Source organism: Motacilla alba, chromosome 1 (genome assembly GCF_015832195.1).
Source record: "Motacilla alba alba isolate MOTALB_02 chromosome 1, Motacilla_alba_V1.0_pri, whole genome shotgun sequence".
Classification (NCBI taxonomy): Eukaryota; Metazoa; Chordata; class Aves; order Passeriformes; family Motacillidae; genus Motacilla; species Motacilla alba.
Genome location: NC_052016.1, coordinates 2,709,368 through 2,724,317, shown reverse-complemented (window position 1 = coordinate 2,724,317; position 14,950 = coordinate 2,709,368). Strand labels below are relative to the sequence as shown.

The 14,950-nt window shown below is 42.4% G+C and overlaps 1 protein-coding gene across 2 annotated transcripts in view; it reads right to left on the bottom strand.

Moving 5' to 3' along the window:
* DSCAM (DS cell adhesion molecule) overlaps window positions 1–14,851 on the bottom strand; it is a 179,649-nt gene extending 164,798 nt beyond the window's left edge. Inside the window, exons 1-3 of one of the 2 annotated variants that reach the window (XM_038138300.1) lie at window positions 12,621–14,851; window positions 9,458–9,754; window positions 8,362–8,637 (exon numbers count right to left, since the gene is read on the bottom strand). In XM_038138300.1, the coding sequence (XP_037994228.1) occupies window positions 8,362–8,637; window positions 9,458–9,754; window positions 12,621–12,963 (916 nt within the window). In that variant the 5' untranslated portion in view covers window positions 12,964–14,851. Of the gene's footprint in view, window positions 1–8,361; window positions 8,638–9,457; window positions 9,755–12,620 lie in introns of those variants that run through there. The other variant, XM_038138309.1, reaches the window with a different exon arrangement.
* Between the last annotated feature and the right edge of the window lie 99 nt (window positions 14,852–14,950).

The following is a 14,950-nucleotide window of genomic DNA, read 5'->3' as shown; positions in this document are numbered from 1 at the left end:
TAAGTTGTTCCAGAGAAAATTTACAGTAGGACAGATGTATTTAAAATCTGTTTAAAATACTTCAGTGTGTGTTTATGTATTTTCCTTCTCTATACATAGCTCTAGTTTGACCATATTTCAGAGCTTGCATTTAATTTTTTTTTGGTGAAATTATGCTATTTTATACATAAGTTGTTCCATCTTAACCAGAGAGAGAATAGCCTTTGTGCTTGTGTACATGGAAGGGATATTTCTTTCTCTACCCACAACGGGCAGAGGAGTGAAAATCTCTGCCTCATGCCACCAAGTGCTGTGTCCTGGGAATGCTTTATTGATGAGAGCTTGAATTAAGTGCCTATTTAAGAAGAGGAGCATGGGCCAGCCTCATTAGTGCTAATACAGGAAGATTTAAATTATGGTTTTGTGCCCCAGCAAGGTCTTCTGTACCTCTGGGGGACTGCTGGAAAGAACAGCAAGGAGGGCTTCCACGCTGCTCTCCATTAGCAGAGGAACATCCTTAATTTCTTGCCCTCTGTTCCATGGGAGTTTTGCTGGGAGGAGCTGCTGAGATGATTCACTAAGACAGAGCATCCTGCAGATCTCCTGTTTCCTGCAGCAGCCAGCTGAACATGGTGTTCTGCACAGCAAAACCAGAGTCATCCCCTGCTTTATCATTATAAACAGCTCCCTGATGGGTTTTCTTGCAACAGCACTGTTGCAGGGGCTGTGTCTGCAATATAAAATATTTCTGGCAATGAATATTTATGGCTGATGCAAAATCACAGCCACCAGGCTATGCAGTCTCTTAGGGCAGCCATGTGACCCCCGGAATTTGTGCACAGGGAGTGAAAAAGTCATAATTATTTTGTCTCTGCACAAACCCTAGCCATGGGCTAGCAATTTTTAGTTTTTCACAGCCATCACAGTCCCCACTCCCCTTTCCTGCCATCCAGCACTCACAGGCTCCCTGATGCCGTAGTGGGAGCTTCTCCAAAAGGAGAGAGCATTTAAAATGTTGTGTAGAAACCAAAAGTGCTTTTAAGTCGCGTCTCATCCATCTACGGAACCCTCTCCTTTCAGCCTCCTTTGTGAGGAGCAAAGTGCAAGCCCTTATCATCCTGAAACACCCTGCAAAGCTGGGATGGTGGGGAGCTCAATTCCCTGCCCAAGAGGATGCATTTGCTGTTTATTTGTAGGAGAGAAAACCTTGATGTGAAGATAAGACAGCAGCTGCAGGAGTATTTTCATCCAACAAGCTGGTACCTTCATTGGTTAAATGCTTCCTAATTAAAGGCCTCACTTTTGGAACCCTCTCCAGAGATATTGCCCTTGCTCAGCCCCTACCTGATCTAAAGTGATCTTTGTCCTCAGGTATCACTGTGAAAAGTTCAACTAAACCACTGCATTCAAAAGATAATTGATAAAATAAACACATAAAACCAGCAAGAACACACCTTCTTGAAATCATAAGTAAACAAATCTGCACTGTAAGACAGAGAAGAGGGCCAGCTTTTGATAAACATAGTATACAAAGCATCTTGAACTCCTTAATTGAGGCACTTATTGAAGTATTAAGGCTCATTTCACATTGTATGCATAATTCACAAATAAATGCATCCATCACAGACATAAATTATGTTTGAAAGATAGAAGATATAAGACTGTGCACAAATCCAGGGAGTTTTAATTTAGATTTAAGGGAAAAGTTTTAGGTTTTTGCATACTGGGAATTTTTGAATACTGGGATAGTGGTGAAACAGCTTTAACAGACATTTTTGGGTGACCATTTCTGCGGTGTCAGGGGTGAAGTCATTACAGGAGCTACATTAGAAGTGTACTGGTGCAAAGTAAGACACATCCAGATGACACGTGTGAGGCTTTAAAGAATGTAAATCAGGTATTTTTTGTGCAAAGCTAACCTTAACCTGCCGTATGCTGATTGGCAAAAAAAAAAAAAAAAAATTACAGAGACCTGTCAAGAATATCAGCCTGTTCCAGTCTTATCTTCAGGAATTTCTACAGGTTAGACACACTTGAGACATCCCTCTCAAAGTGTACATTCCCTTAAATGAGGCTATGCCACTGCTTGCCCCCTAAAACTGCTCCCCATGCCCACCATGTGACCTGAGAAGAATTCCTAAGTGCATTTTCCAGGATGTTTTGCACAATGGCACATCCTCATCCAGCCTGACCACAGGGCCCTGCTGTGATTCCTGCACATGACAGCTTCAGTCGCTTTGAGAGGTCTGAGCATTTCTTCCCAAGGAAGTTGTGACAAGTTTGAGGGCATCCAAAACCATGGGGAGTGGAAAAAAAGGCAGAAAGTGATATAATGAAAGAAAGATCTGAAAGACATCAAGGCCAGAAGTTGTTTTTTTTTTTCTGATTCAATCTATTGGCAAAGTCAGTCAGTAGGACAGATAAGATCTGAGATTTGTGCATGAAGCTGAGCTCCCACTTGCCATAATCCACACTTCCAGGCTGAAGCATGCACAGATTAGCAGATTGATTGATGGAAGATGCACCACAGTCCCAAGAACCCTGCAAAGGTTTCCAAGGATGTTTTTTTTTTCCCCTTTTGTGTCTGCATATTTTTTCACTATCTAAACCAGCCCTCCCTGAACTGACTTGCAATGCAAACTCACCAACAGTATTTCAGATATCAGAAAAAGCTAGACACTTCCCAGGAAAGAGGAGGAGAATCTATTCAAAGAGTTGCAAACATGAAGCTATTTAGAAGTAGCCCCTGTTTGGTTTGCTTGTATTCCAACATGAAACAAGGCTGGTACAATTCCTTTTTGTGGTTCACAACAGGTGAGGTGCTCACTTTACATACAAGAACCTTTCTAAATCAATGAAATACATAAGCTTAACAAGATCAGAAACAGTCCTTTTGAACACCACACTTTTTATTTTAATGATGCTGCACCCTTCCCTCTCAGGGGCTTCTTTTTCAATTAATTCCTGTTGGAGAAGTGTGAATAGCAGCAGGCTGTTTACATGAGAATGTGTCCCATGAGACTGATGACAAGAAAATCATCACTTACTACTGATGGCTTTTACTGTAGCTGGGAAAACTATTACTATAAATTGCATAATAAAAAAAAATAGAGATAATAACTCACTCCTGTTTTTAAAAGCTCTGAGATCTACTACTAACATGCTGTAAAAGAGATGCTGCTATTATTATTTTAACATCTTTCCACTTTAATGTGTTTTTTTTTTTTATGGAAATATGAAAATTAGAGATATGGTGGGTAATATAACCTCTTTCTTTGCTTGCCAACACTTCCCATGATAAGACTGTTTTCATTTGCTTGCAGTTTGACTTTTGTTTGGGTAGCAGTTTTCCAGGCCAGGTGTCTGCCTCAGGCCGAGTCATTTCAGCTGAAAGGTTTCAGCTACAATTCTTTGTCCATTTCCAAAAATACGGTGGGAGGGCGGGAAAACTGAGACATGGTAAATATTAGTTCTACCATAAAACCAAAAAAAACCCCACCAAAAGTATTGTGAGAACCTGAGAAGGTCCCACCTGCCCCATGGATTTAGCAGCATGGATTTCAAATTCAGGTGATGGCACCAGCCTCAGAAGTTCTTGCTGTACCTGTAAAAACTCATCACAATGGTGCCCAAATTTTGCATTCTGAGCAAAACCAAGTCAATAAGTAAACGAAACCCCCACATGATCAGATGTGGAGAGGACATTTTGCAGTGACAGGGTCCAAGCAGCCCTGAGCACATCCCAGCACTACCTTTCAGTGGCTCAGTCAGTCTGGTGAGATCTCAGAAATCAGGGCAGATTTGTCACTCCAGTGCTTGAACTTGAAGGATGGCAGAGAGGACTGGAACTGGAGGCTGGCAAAAAGGTTGGGGTATCCAAAGGGAAAGGGTAGGTTTGAGTCTTGAGAACAAGGCAGTGTGGAAATGAGAGCTGAGATGATAAACACTTTTGAGCTCAGAGTGATTTTGGAACCCAGAGGAGAAGAGCCAGGACTTGGGAAAGGAGGAGCTGGAGAAAACTGAGAAAGCCAGGTCATTCTGGGAAGGAATGAACAGAAAATCTGCATCTTCTACAGAATATTCTTCTCTTTAGGATCTCTGATTCCAACAGTTCTCTGCCTTTGGCAAATGTGTACAAACCCCTCTGGCAAACCACGAGAGCAGGGCTGAACACAGAGCAAAAACTGGGGCTGCTAAGAATAATTCTGTTCTTGGCAAGGATGTGTGCAGTGTCCTTAGCAAGGCTAATCTCAATTACTTCTGATGATGGCAGTAACTGCTGTTCCCACTTTGCAGGAGGCAGGGGAAAGGGGGTTCAGTTTACTTAACAAAAAAATCCTAAAAATAAAATTACACCTAACATAGGCCAAAGAAAAATGTGCTGAAAAGGTTCTATTACAGTTGCAAGGGTGAGTGGTCAGCAGGTCTGGAATATTGATATTAAATATATAAGTACAGTTGTGGTCTCCCTCTGTTACTTGTGCATTACAGGGTGGGTAGTTTGCATGGCTTTCTGTCAGAACTAAGAACTGGCCAAATCATTTGTCTAAATACAAAAAAAAAAAAAAAAAAGCCAAGTTGGCTTGATTTCCAAAAAGCCCTGTTAGGACTCAGGCATGGTTCCATGGGAGTTAAATCTGCCAAGCAGAAACCTGCACATTCTCCTGCCAGCTCATGGCTCCCAGCAGCCAGCTCAGGGGACTGCTGCCTTCCAAATCCAGATTTTGGGAGAGAAAAGGGGAAGGCAAGAACTGAGGGGGAGAGGGCAGGGCAGGAATGACAAACCACATTTCTGTGGGACAGAATTATTTGGAGCCTGCAGACCTCTGGCATAAGTGGCTGTGCAGACGAGGGCAGCAGTTATTCCTGAAAAATGGAACAGATTTCACGTGGTGTCTCATTGACTCTTCTGATCAGCAGGGCAAAGAAGCAGAGGATCTAAGGTCAAACAGCACAGAAGTGCCCAGCTCCCAGGTTTTTGTCTTTCCCAGAGCCTTCCAGGTGGGAGGATGCAGAGCAAGGCTTTGAAAGCGCCTCTCAGGTTGTCTGGCAGCCAATATTTCATTAAAAATTACTGTCAAGAAATGTTCTGTTTTCCTATCTGTGACCTTATCATGATTTCTGAAGGATGATTTCACTTTCAGTTGGATGTTTGCAAATGTCAAAATACTCTGCAGAGTGGACAGCGCTCTTGTATTTGATGGCACGCTCATGGTGTTGTGTGGTTGTGATATTTTGTGAAAATCCCTTTGCTAGGATTTTCTTCTCCTGAGAAGCTGAGAAAGCCTCAGCTTCAAGTGTAAACAATTTGTTATCTGCTGCTGTGGAATGCAGCAGGTGCTTCCTCCATTGGTCAGTGTGGGATGTTTCTGCTTGGTGGCCAATCGAGGAGGCAGCAGCTCTCGGACTCTCTGGCAGTCACAGGACTTTGTTATTCATTCCTTTCTATTCCTGTCTCGCCTTCTGATGAATCTTTCTCTCTGTTCTTTGTAGTATAGTTACAGTGTGGTCTTTTTAATATAATATATATCATAATACAATAAACCAGCCTTCTGAAATGGAGTCAAGATCTCTCCTTCACTTCACCAAGTCCTGACTGCCCTGAAGACCCATGGCAATAGTGTTGCATGTTTGTATTTAAATGCTGCTTTAAGCAAGTTTTCATCCAAGCCACAACCAGGAAGCTTCACATGCTGGAGGATTTGGGAAGTGGAAAGTAAATGTGGCATAGGGCTGCCAACTCTAAAAACCAGTTGTTTGCCTAATGCAGATAAATGCTGCCCCGTAGAGCCAAATTCTGCATTTACCTTTGCCACAGATCTGTCAGATAAAGCCAATTAAATTACTATAATCTGTCTTTCCCAGGGGGTTGCTAAGCTGGGTGACGTGACTGCTCTGAAGGAGGAAACAGAACTCTCAGGAGCAACTTCTTTTCAATGGGAGCAGAGCTTTGAACATATAAATGCTACATAAAGGCAGGCGAACTGGAAAAATTAAGCTGCAAGCTTCTGAAATTGAATATACAAAAATGTGTGGATATTTTTTAGTTCAGTTTGTGCCTTATTGCCATTTTTCCTGGTGACCCGGGTGGCTTTTGAAAATGAACACATTGTTTCTGGAACATTGTGATACCACAGAGATGATAAATTCATGAGGAAATTAACAATAATGTCCTCAAAACAGAACATGGAGGGGAAAAAACCCCACTAAGTAACAGCTCATTCAGTGTCATCTATTCTGAGTCACCCTTCAGGTAAATGTTTTGAGGTCATCCACAAATCTCGTAGCAGAACTGAGAGCAAAGAAAAGGACTTGTATTAAAGAGGAACAATAATTATCCCTCTGTTTCTCTGGAAAAAAAAAATATACTGATGGTAGGAGAAGCTGAACTATAAATAAGGATATTTGAGCATTGATTTTAACTCCACTTACAGTGTCATATTTCAGACTGCTTTTAACCTCCTGTGTGCAGGCTGGGCCATATTTTGTATTTTCTTGGTATCCAATAGAAGTGCTTAAAAACTCATCCCATTAGGTTTGGAATATAGAAAATGAAAAGGCAACACACACACACACACATTAATAATATTTTAAAGCACCAGGCCACTTTTGACTCCCCACTAGTATGTTAGATAAAATCTCCTGTGGCACTGCTGACCTCAAGCTACAACAGCAGAACATTGAGAACTGTTCAGGTCTGACCTAAAAACCTCACCTGTGACATTTCGGGCTTTGTAGATGAAGCCAGGCTATTAACCTTATTTTCAAATTACGATGTCTTTTCAAGGCTTGGAGCAACCTGGTCTAGTGGGAGGTAGAACCCCATCAAGGAAGTAAAATCATTGACAAAAGTTACAGCTCAATCCGAATTGCTAGAGCTGGCAATCTGCTTTCTGGGGGAGGAATTGTCAAGTAGGAAACTGTAACCTAATGGAAGAAAAAGCAATATTCCACCTGAGATACCAGTTATTGTTCTCAGTGACTGGTATTGTTTTGATCTCAACGCCTGTGACTGCTGGATTTGTTTTGTCTGGCTACATTCATTTTGACAGTCATTTGAGAAATGGTATCATTTAAGAGGCAGCTTTCCCCCACCAGAATTTCCATGGTGGCCTCTTAGTACAGCAACAACTCAGTGACTGATTTGTCATTCAGCTCCTAAACTCTATCAACACATCTGTGACATCATTACAATGTCAAGCAAAGCACAACACACATGAAAACAAAAGGTGATGTTGGCTTTTTATGCCACAGCTTGTGACCAGTGCCCCTGATGGTGTCAGGTGTGGGAGATGTCATGCCTTTCAGAGTCCAAATTGCTCATGGCTTAAAGCTAATCCCCTAAACTCTTGGAAAAAAAAATAGCAATTGCATCACTCCAGACTAAGGGCAAAACTAACAGAGCAGAAGGAAGTTGAGATCAGTTGTCTGTAACAAAGTCATTTTACCTTACTGTTCTCTGCATTTTATCTGAGAATGGATACAAGATTCAACCTCTTTTCCTTCCTCTCCTCTGCCTCCAAAAAAAAAACCAACCAACCCAAAAAAACCCAAAAACACCAGCCCAGGAAAAGCTTCTAATAACTTCAGGAACAGTGAAATTATACTCCGTTTCTTCCTACAGGCTCACATAAAGTGCAGTATTTAGTGGCCCTATTGCTCAAAACTAGGTGCTACTGCAATCAGGTTTTCTGTCTTTTGTATCCTCATGAATAGGCCTGAACATTGCCAATGTCAGAACAGTCAGGACACAATGGGAAAAAATTCCTATTCTCAATCTCTTTCTGAAATCTTTCAGGGCCATCTGAACATCTTTGTTTTGGACTATTTGACTAGATTTGAAGCATCCTATTAGAATTTCATGTCACATTTATTTACAGTGTTATCTTTCTAAGCATGAAGAGCACTCGGATAATCACTTAATAAGAGGAAAGCAAGGTTAATGCTTTTAGTTCCTGTCTCTGCTTAGTGGCAAAAGTACAGACATTAAAATTCTCATCTCATGTTTTAAAAGCCAGAAAGTCACTGGCTAATGAAAATTGGAACTTTGTTGTCCAGTACAGAAACAGTCACCAGTGAAATGTGTGTGACAAACCATTAATTTCCTGATGTAGTTGTAGCGGAAAGTGCTCGCGGCAAACTTGAGCTGCAAGGCCACCACTCAGAGACAACAACAAGAACCAGCTGAGCCAAGGAGGGTAAAAGTCAGGAGAGAACAAGACACAATGACTGATTAGCTCTGTGTCATCATTAAAAATAAACACAGATCTGGATTAACCTCCTCAAACCGCTCGTTATCTGCCCGCCAGCACAACCCTACGTGTTCAATTCCACCAACGAGCCAGCAACGAGCCCGGCTCTGCTTTTCCCAGCTGTCCTCACCTTTCACTGTCACGTGCACGCTCTGGCTGGTGGACAGCTGGGGCTGGACCAGGACGTTGCAGGTGTACTCGCCCTCGTCCACCTCCTTCTGCACGTCCGAGAGCTTCAGCGTGCCGTTGTTCTCGAACGCCACTTGGCGATGGTTGAAGGGCAGCAGGTTGGAGTTCTTGTACCACTTGATGGAGTAGTAGGGGTACCCGATGACCCTGCAGTGGATGTAGGTGTCCCTCCCAGCGATGGCCGTGATGTTCTTCATGGGCCGGATGCTCGCTGGCCCTGCCAAGGCAAGGAAAGGAGCTCTTGAGGACAATTTAAAGGCTCATTTGCTCGAGGGAATGTGGAAAATTATTTCTGGATATACAGATGTTAGCGGACGCGGCTCACGCCGCGCTTCTTAGCATTTGACACATTTTTACTTTTAAGAGCTACTTAAGCAGTTTCCCTAATCTTTGTGTGCTCTACTTTTTTCTTACCCTGCAGCATCCAGGCTAATTATGTGGGGGGTATATATTTGTGTTATCCAACACTTGCCTGATAAAATCTTTGCTGTGTTACAAATTAAAAGGCTGAGTGTGATTTAATTAATGTGAAATACTAACACTGATACAGGGCTAGACTCCCGTTACACATGAGAACACTGAAACAATTAGCTTTTTTATTTGCTATGTACATAAAGTATATATATACCCATGAGGATGGGTATTATGCCATGTAGAGCCAGAAATTCAAGCTAAAGTTCTGTATACATGAATAATTACAATGGATGTTGGACAGGTAAAGGAGGAAAGGAGAAGGAAAACAAAACATGCACAGCAGGACTAAAGCAAAGAGACTGTGAACTAGTAGAGATGAGTAGAGGGAAAATAGACTAAAGGACTCAAGGCAAAGGGTTCTTCCAACATTTAACCATACCATACACTTTCTAGATGGGGCTGGAGAGGCAGGGTGGGAAAAGAGAGCAGGGGGGGAAAAAAGGAGAGGAAAAAAAACAGTAAGTCAGTTTTTGGCATTCCAAAATCTCATCACATGCAACAATCTTCTTCTCCACTACAATGAGTTATGTGTGTTTTTTTTGAGGAGCTGATTTGACAAGCACCTCTTACGTTTATTCGAGCCTGGTACAGGACGACTCCCGCAGAGTTGTTGGCAGTGCAGCGATAAACGCCCCCGTCCCGGACCTGGGTGTTGGAGATGTTCAGGTAACTGACCACGTTGCCCTCAGAGGTGATGATCTGGCTGATCCGGTGGCTGCCATCCTTCACGATGGGGTCCTCGTCCAGTGTCCAGGTGATGGTGGGCAGGGGAGTCCCCTTCACGTTGCACATCAGGGACACCGGCTCTCCTGGGCTCACCACTTTCTCGCTGAAGGCAGAGATGATTTTGGGAGTTCCGTCTGCCGAGGGAGAGGAAAGCAGGAAAACAGTGCTTACGTGGTGTAAAGCTTGTCCCCTCTACCCTGGAGCGGATCCCACGAGCCAAGATCTTTTTTAGAAGCAACACAAGCAATTGTTTTCCAGGATGTAACCCTAATTATTGAGAGAGGGAAATAAATTCTGCCAGTAGAGGACTTAAATGACCCTTTGCTTATGGAAAGTTTCTTTTGCATCTTCTGAGAAACCTGTTAGTAGCTCTGCTGTAGGAAAAACCCTTCAATAGGATCAGGCATCTCTACAAACTGCTGTGTTCCTCCAGAAAAGTTTTAAAACCATATGGGGTTCATTATAAAAGACATACAGCAAAACCTCAACACATTTGGAGAGCCTCTTCTCCTGGTAGATTTTAGCTCCTTGGAAAGTTAAGGATGAATCCTGTTGCCAAGAGCCAGGCACAACTTGCATAGGCTGATTTCACACAGCAGTTTAGCCCTGACATGCAATGCCCCATTTAGGAAAGTATTAAATTAAGCTTTTCTGAATACAGATTGCCAGTAACAGCAGTGGTACCAATTTCTTTCAGAGGTCATTTTGTGCTACAGATAAATATTTCTCTGAATGAGAGCACTCAAACACTTTGTCTTGTGAACTGTCTCCCAAAATACTCAGTCTGTACCAGGGAAATGAATAAAGAAAATTGGTGGGCAGAGAAACTTTGTAAGCAGGGAGCAGGGTTAAATACCCACCTCTCCAGAGAGTTCAACAGGGTAAAATTAAGGAGTGCTGACACTCTGATATTATTTAGGAAGTCCTTTCTTTGGTCCTGCAGTGTGTGTTTGCTTTCCTTTGAAAATGTTACTTTAAAAACAGGGCTGCAAAATTCCCTTGCTTACCACATGGTAAAAAGATAAGCACTGGCATTCTCAGAATGTTGAAAGGCCTCAGCATCTCTGGAAGAGCATTTGATTTTATCTGATTTCATTTTTCTTCCTCTGCCCCCTCTCTCTTTCATTTCTGTCCCATTGGTTATGTGACAGAGTTTCTAATTTATTTTTTTATTTTCATTCCTGACTCTCTCCCTTTTCTTTGTGGTGTACTGGATACTGTCACCCCTCAGAAAACAGAACAGCAGCAACACAAAAAAAAAGAAAAAAAAAAAAATCTTTTTATCCTGTAAAGGAGCTGACACAGGACCAATAAATCTGTGAGCGTGCACACTATGTACCTCTGCCACCCCTCCTCCTCTTTTTTCCCCCCTTTTTTTTAATTCAAGTGACAGGCTTTTTTTTTTTTTGAGATGAAAGCAGACATTATTTTCCCAGTGAGACCTGAGTGTCTTTGAAATCTTCCCTGCTGCTGCTCTCTGATAACCTGCACCCTCCCAACACCATGATAGATTATCAATATGCTCTTTAGGCTTTCCTAGTCACGGGAGATGGTTGCCGAGGTAACTCGGTCCAGGCAGGTAATCTCTTCTTCTTCTACAGAGACTCTAAAAATAGTGTCCATGCCATGCCTGCACCACAGCCTCATTAGAGAGATGCCTCTGTGCAAATCGATGACTTTCCTCAGTTCATTATCATGTAGAACATTGTATCAGTTATTTAAGATGATCTCCAAGCCGTCAGCCAATACACCCAACCAGAAAAGCAATGTTTGGATTTTTAACAGAGACCTGCTTGGGAAGGATTTTTTTTTTCTTCAAATTGATTTTTCCATTCTCTTATGAGTAATGCACAATAAACCCCATGGACATTTCATAAGTACCTTCTTTTTTGTAAACTGCACTAGTGCCAAAATGATTTTTTGCTTTTATATATTCTTCATATATATTCATAATTCTGTAGACCATTATGGTATAGTTCCTAGCTAACTCCAGCACTTTTCCTACCCTGATAGACAGAAAGACAAAACACATTCCCAAAGGCCTCAATCCCATCTTGCTTTTTTCTGGGAGCCAAGGATGAGCTACCCTCCCAAAACACTTTCTCATAAACAAAGTACAGCTAGTAGCTGCAGAAAAAGGGCCTCAAGAAGAGGTGGAACCAAGGGGGAGAATACCTCATTACTTGAGGTTCTAACAGGGAATTCCTGTCAATTATGCTGATTTGCTAAACTTATTAAGTGCTAAAGTTATTAACTTAAAGCTGTATTCATCCAATGTGGGGTGGGTATTTTTCCATATCTGCCCCTGGAGGCCTCCAATTAAAGACCAGGTCCTATTACCTTCCTATTTTTATTATAGATTACCTCCTATACCAATGCTGTGTCCATTTCTGGGCCCCTCAGTTCAGGAAGGATGCTGAGACGCTTGAGCTTGTTCAGAGGGGCCAGCGAGGCTTGAGAGGGGCTGGGAACACAAACCCTGTGAGGAAGCCCTGAGGGAGCTGGGGGTGCTCAGCCCGCAGAAAAGGAGACTCAGGGCTGCCCTCATCACTCTCACAGCTCCTGAAAGGTGCCTTTGCTCAGCTGGGGCTGGGCTCTTTCTCCAGGCAGCACTGACACAACCACAGGGCACAGCCTCAAGCTGCACCAAGGGAAATACAGGCTGGATATCAGGGAAAAGTTTTTCACAGAAAGGGTGATAAAGTTCTGGAATGGCTGCCTGGGGAGGTGGTGCAGTCCCCATCCCTGGATGTGTATAAAACAAGCCTGGATGTGGCACTGGGTGCCAGGGTTTAGTTGAGGTGCTGGGGCTGGGTTGGACTTGATGGTCTTGAAGGTGTCTTCCAACCCAGTGATTCTGTGAATTCTGTGAATATTGCCTCGAAAGTGCTGTTGCTTCATTTCTAGATCTTTAAAGCATCACCACTCTGAAACGACAGCACCAAAGCCGACTTGAGCATTACTTTGGAAACCAGACCTGCCAGGCAGGTGGAGACTGACCTTCCAGCACCACCTGGACGTAGTCTTGAGCTGACATCTTGTCCTTGCGCACAAAGCACTGGTAGGCGCCGCCGTCGCTCTTGGCCATGCCGTCCATGATCAGGTTCTCGCGGTTGACCCCGGTGATGCGCACGTTGTTGCCAGGGTTGATGATTTCCCCATTGCGGTACCAGGACAGCTCCTGGTCCTCGGTCCCCGTCACGCTGCAGGACAAGGACACTTGGCTACCGACGCTGCTCTTGACTTTGCGCGGGCTGATGGTGGCTTTGAGCGGCTCTGGAGGTTTGAGTTGAAATAAGGGGGAGAGAAAGGGAAATAGGGCATATTCAGTATAAATGTGCATTTGTGTGCAAGTAACAAATCAACTCTAATTAAAGAGAACAATAAAAATCACAGTCATACCCTTCTTAAAAGAAGACACCAAAGCAAATAACAGATGACTGTATTGCTCTAAAAAAAACCCATTTTTTGCTACCAACACCCATGACAACAAAAAATAGATCCACTGGGATAACCTATTCAACACTTAATCCCATGCACAGGTGAACAATAGGATCAGACCTACAAGTAACACCACTAGTGCTGAGGCATTTAACGTGGCACCGCACAGGTTTTGGGAAGGCAGGAGTTATTTCACATTAGTTCAGTGTGGACTGCTGAATCTTGCGCATTAAGTGCATTCCTGAAACTCATTTTCTGGTTTAATTTCTGGCAAAAGGAACCAAATTTACACTTTCCCAAACTACTCCCTGATGTGAACAAGTGCAATAAATGCCAATTACAAGATTATTTTTTAAGAGTGGACGATGTTAGTGCAGGTAAATCCACGGATATCCATCTAATATGTCCACATGGAAGTGTTTTAGTGTGTGGGCTCACCAGATTTTCTGCTTTGACGTGGGAGGATTACAATATTTTCAAGTCAGCCTAAAGAAACAGTGGGACAGGAAAATGCAAGTTTTACATGGCAAAAAAAGAGGATGAACAGCCCTGAAGAAAAGTCATAAATGTAAATGCAAGGAAAACAATCTTTATCCTGCCACCTAGGATTTATCAGCACTGCAGAACACAGATTTCATCTCATGCCTTGTATAAATTGATTTGACTTCCTTATAAAGATAAGGGATTGCTACCACCACTGATAACTATCTCTGACACAAAATACAGACCATCCTATTTTTTCTTTTAGCAGCTGGCATACACACACATGTGCACAAACATACTTAAAAAAGAAAAAGTAACTTGTTCACTTTATTAAATATTTTATAACATCAAAGTTGGAATAAATCCATATTGGTTAATCGGGAACAGAGGCCTGGAAAAAAACACACAGTGGTCTCAGACATTCTGGATTACAGACAAAGGTCCAAAGCAATAATTGATCTGTGCTCAGATGCATGTTAAAAGTCACTGAATATCTCTGTTTCCTATAAAGAACACTACAAAAGCTAAAACCTGGCAACAATCCATTAAACAAAATAGTCACACGCAAGTGCATCACTAATATCCCAGAGCCATGATGATGCAAGCAAGCCACATCCTCCACTGCAGAGGAGGGTAAAATTTCTTTGCCCAGCTTTTACTTCCTGCCAGCCTGATCCAGAGAATTTCCACTGGCTGCCTGAGTGCAGAGTCATTAGGAAAAACACATCATCAGGCACTGGGGATGCTTTGGGTATCAGCAGCAGCACAATTATATCATGTCTCTGCAAGTTTTGACTTCCCATCATAATATACAGGTGGAATTAAATTCATTTTTTTATGAGTATTTTGATGAATACATTTAGAACCAAAGCTCCTCAGTTATAACTTGAGAATGGCAGATTTTTCACCTCGGTTTTATTTTGCTGAAAAACATTACGTGCAGTTATTTGTGAGGATATTTTTATGGCCTGAACTGCTCACAAACTTCTCCCTTTTCAGTTTGCTAGTCATACTGTCTAGGTGGAAATGTTAGTTCACAGAGCATTATTTCTATTCCAGGAAACAATTTTGTGGGCTTTTTCAACAGTACTAGCATAACACTTTTCCAGTGTGGTGCTCCTGAAGTAATAATTATCTTTGTAGAATTTGTGAAACATTCAGAATATTCACACATGAATACTCAACTGAGGGGAAGTATGAGTATTCAATATTACTGAGCACCATGAGTCATGGCAATGAGAGTTTGGCAGCTTTATTTATGAGAACATTTGCAATTTCTTTTCCAGCACCCAATTCATGCTTCTAAATTACATATCCTCCATGTGATAAATTATAGAGCTACACTGGAAATTGCATCCATTTGCACTTCTGATCGCTCAATTGGCCAACTAACTCATCTCCACAGA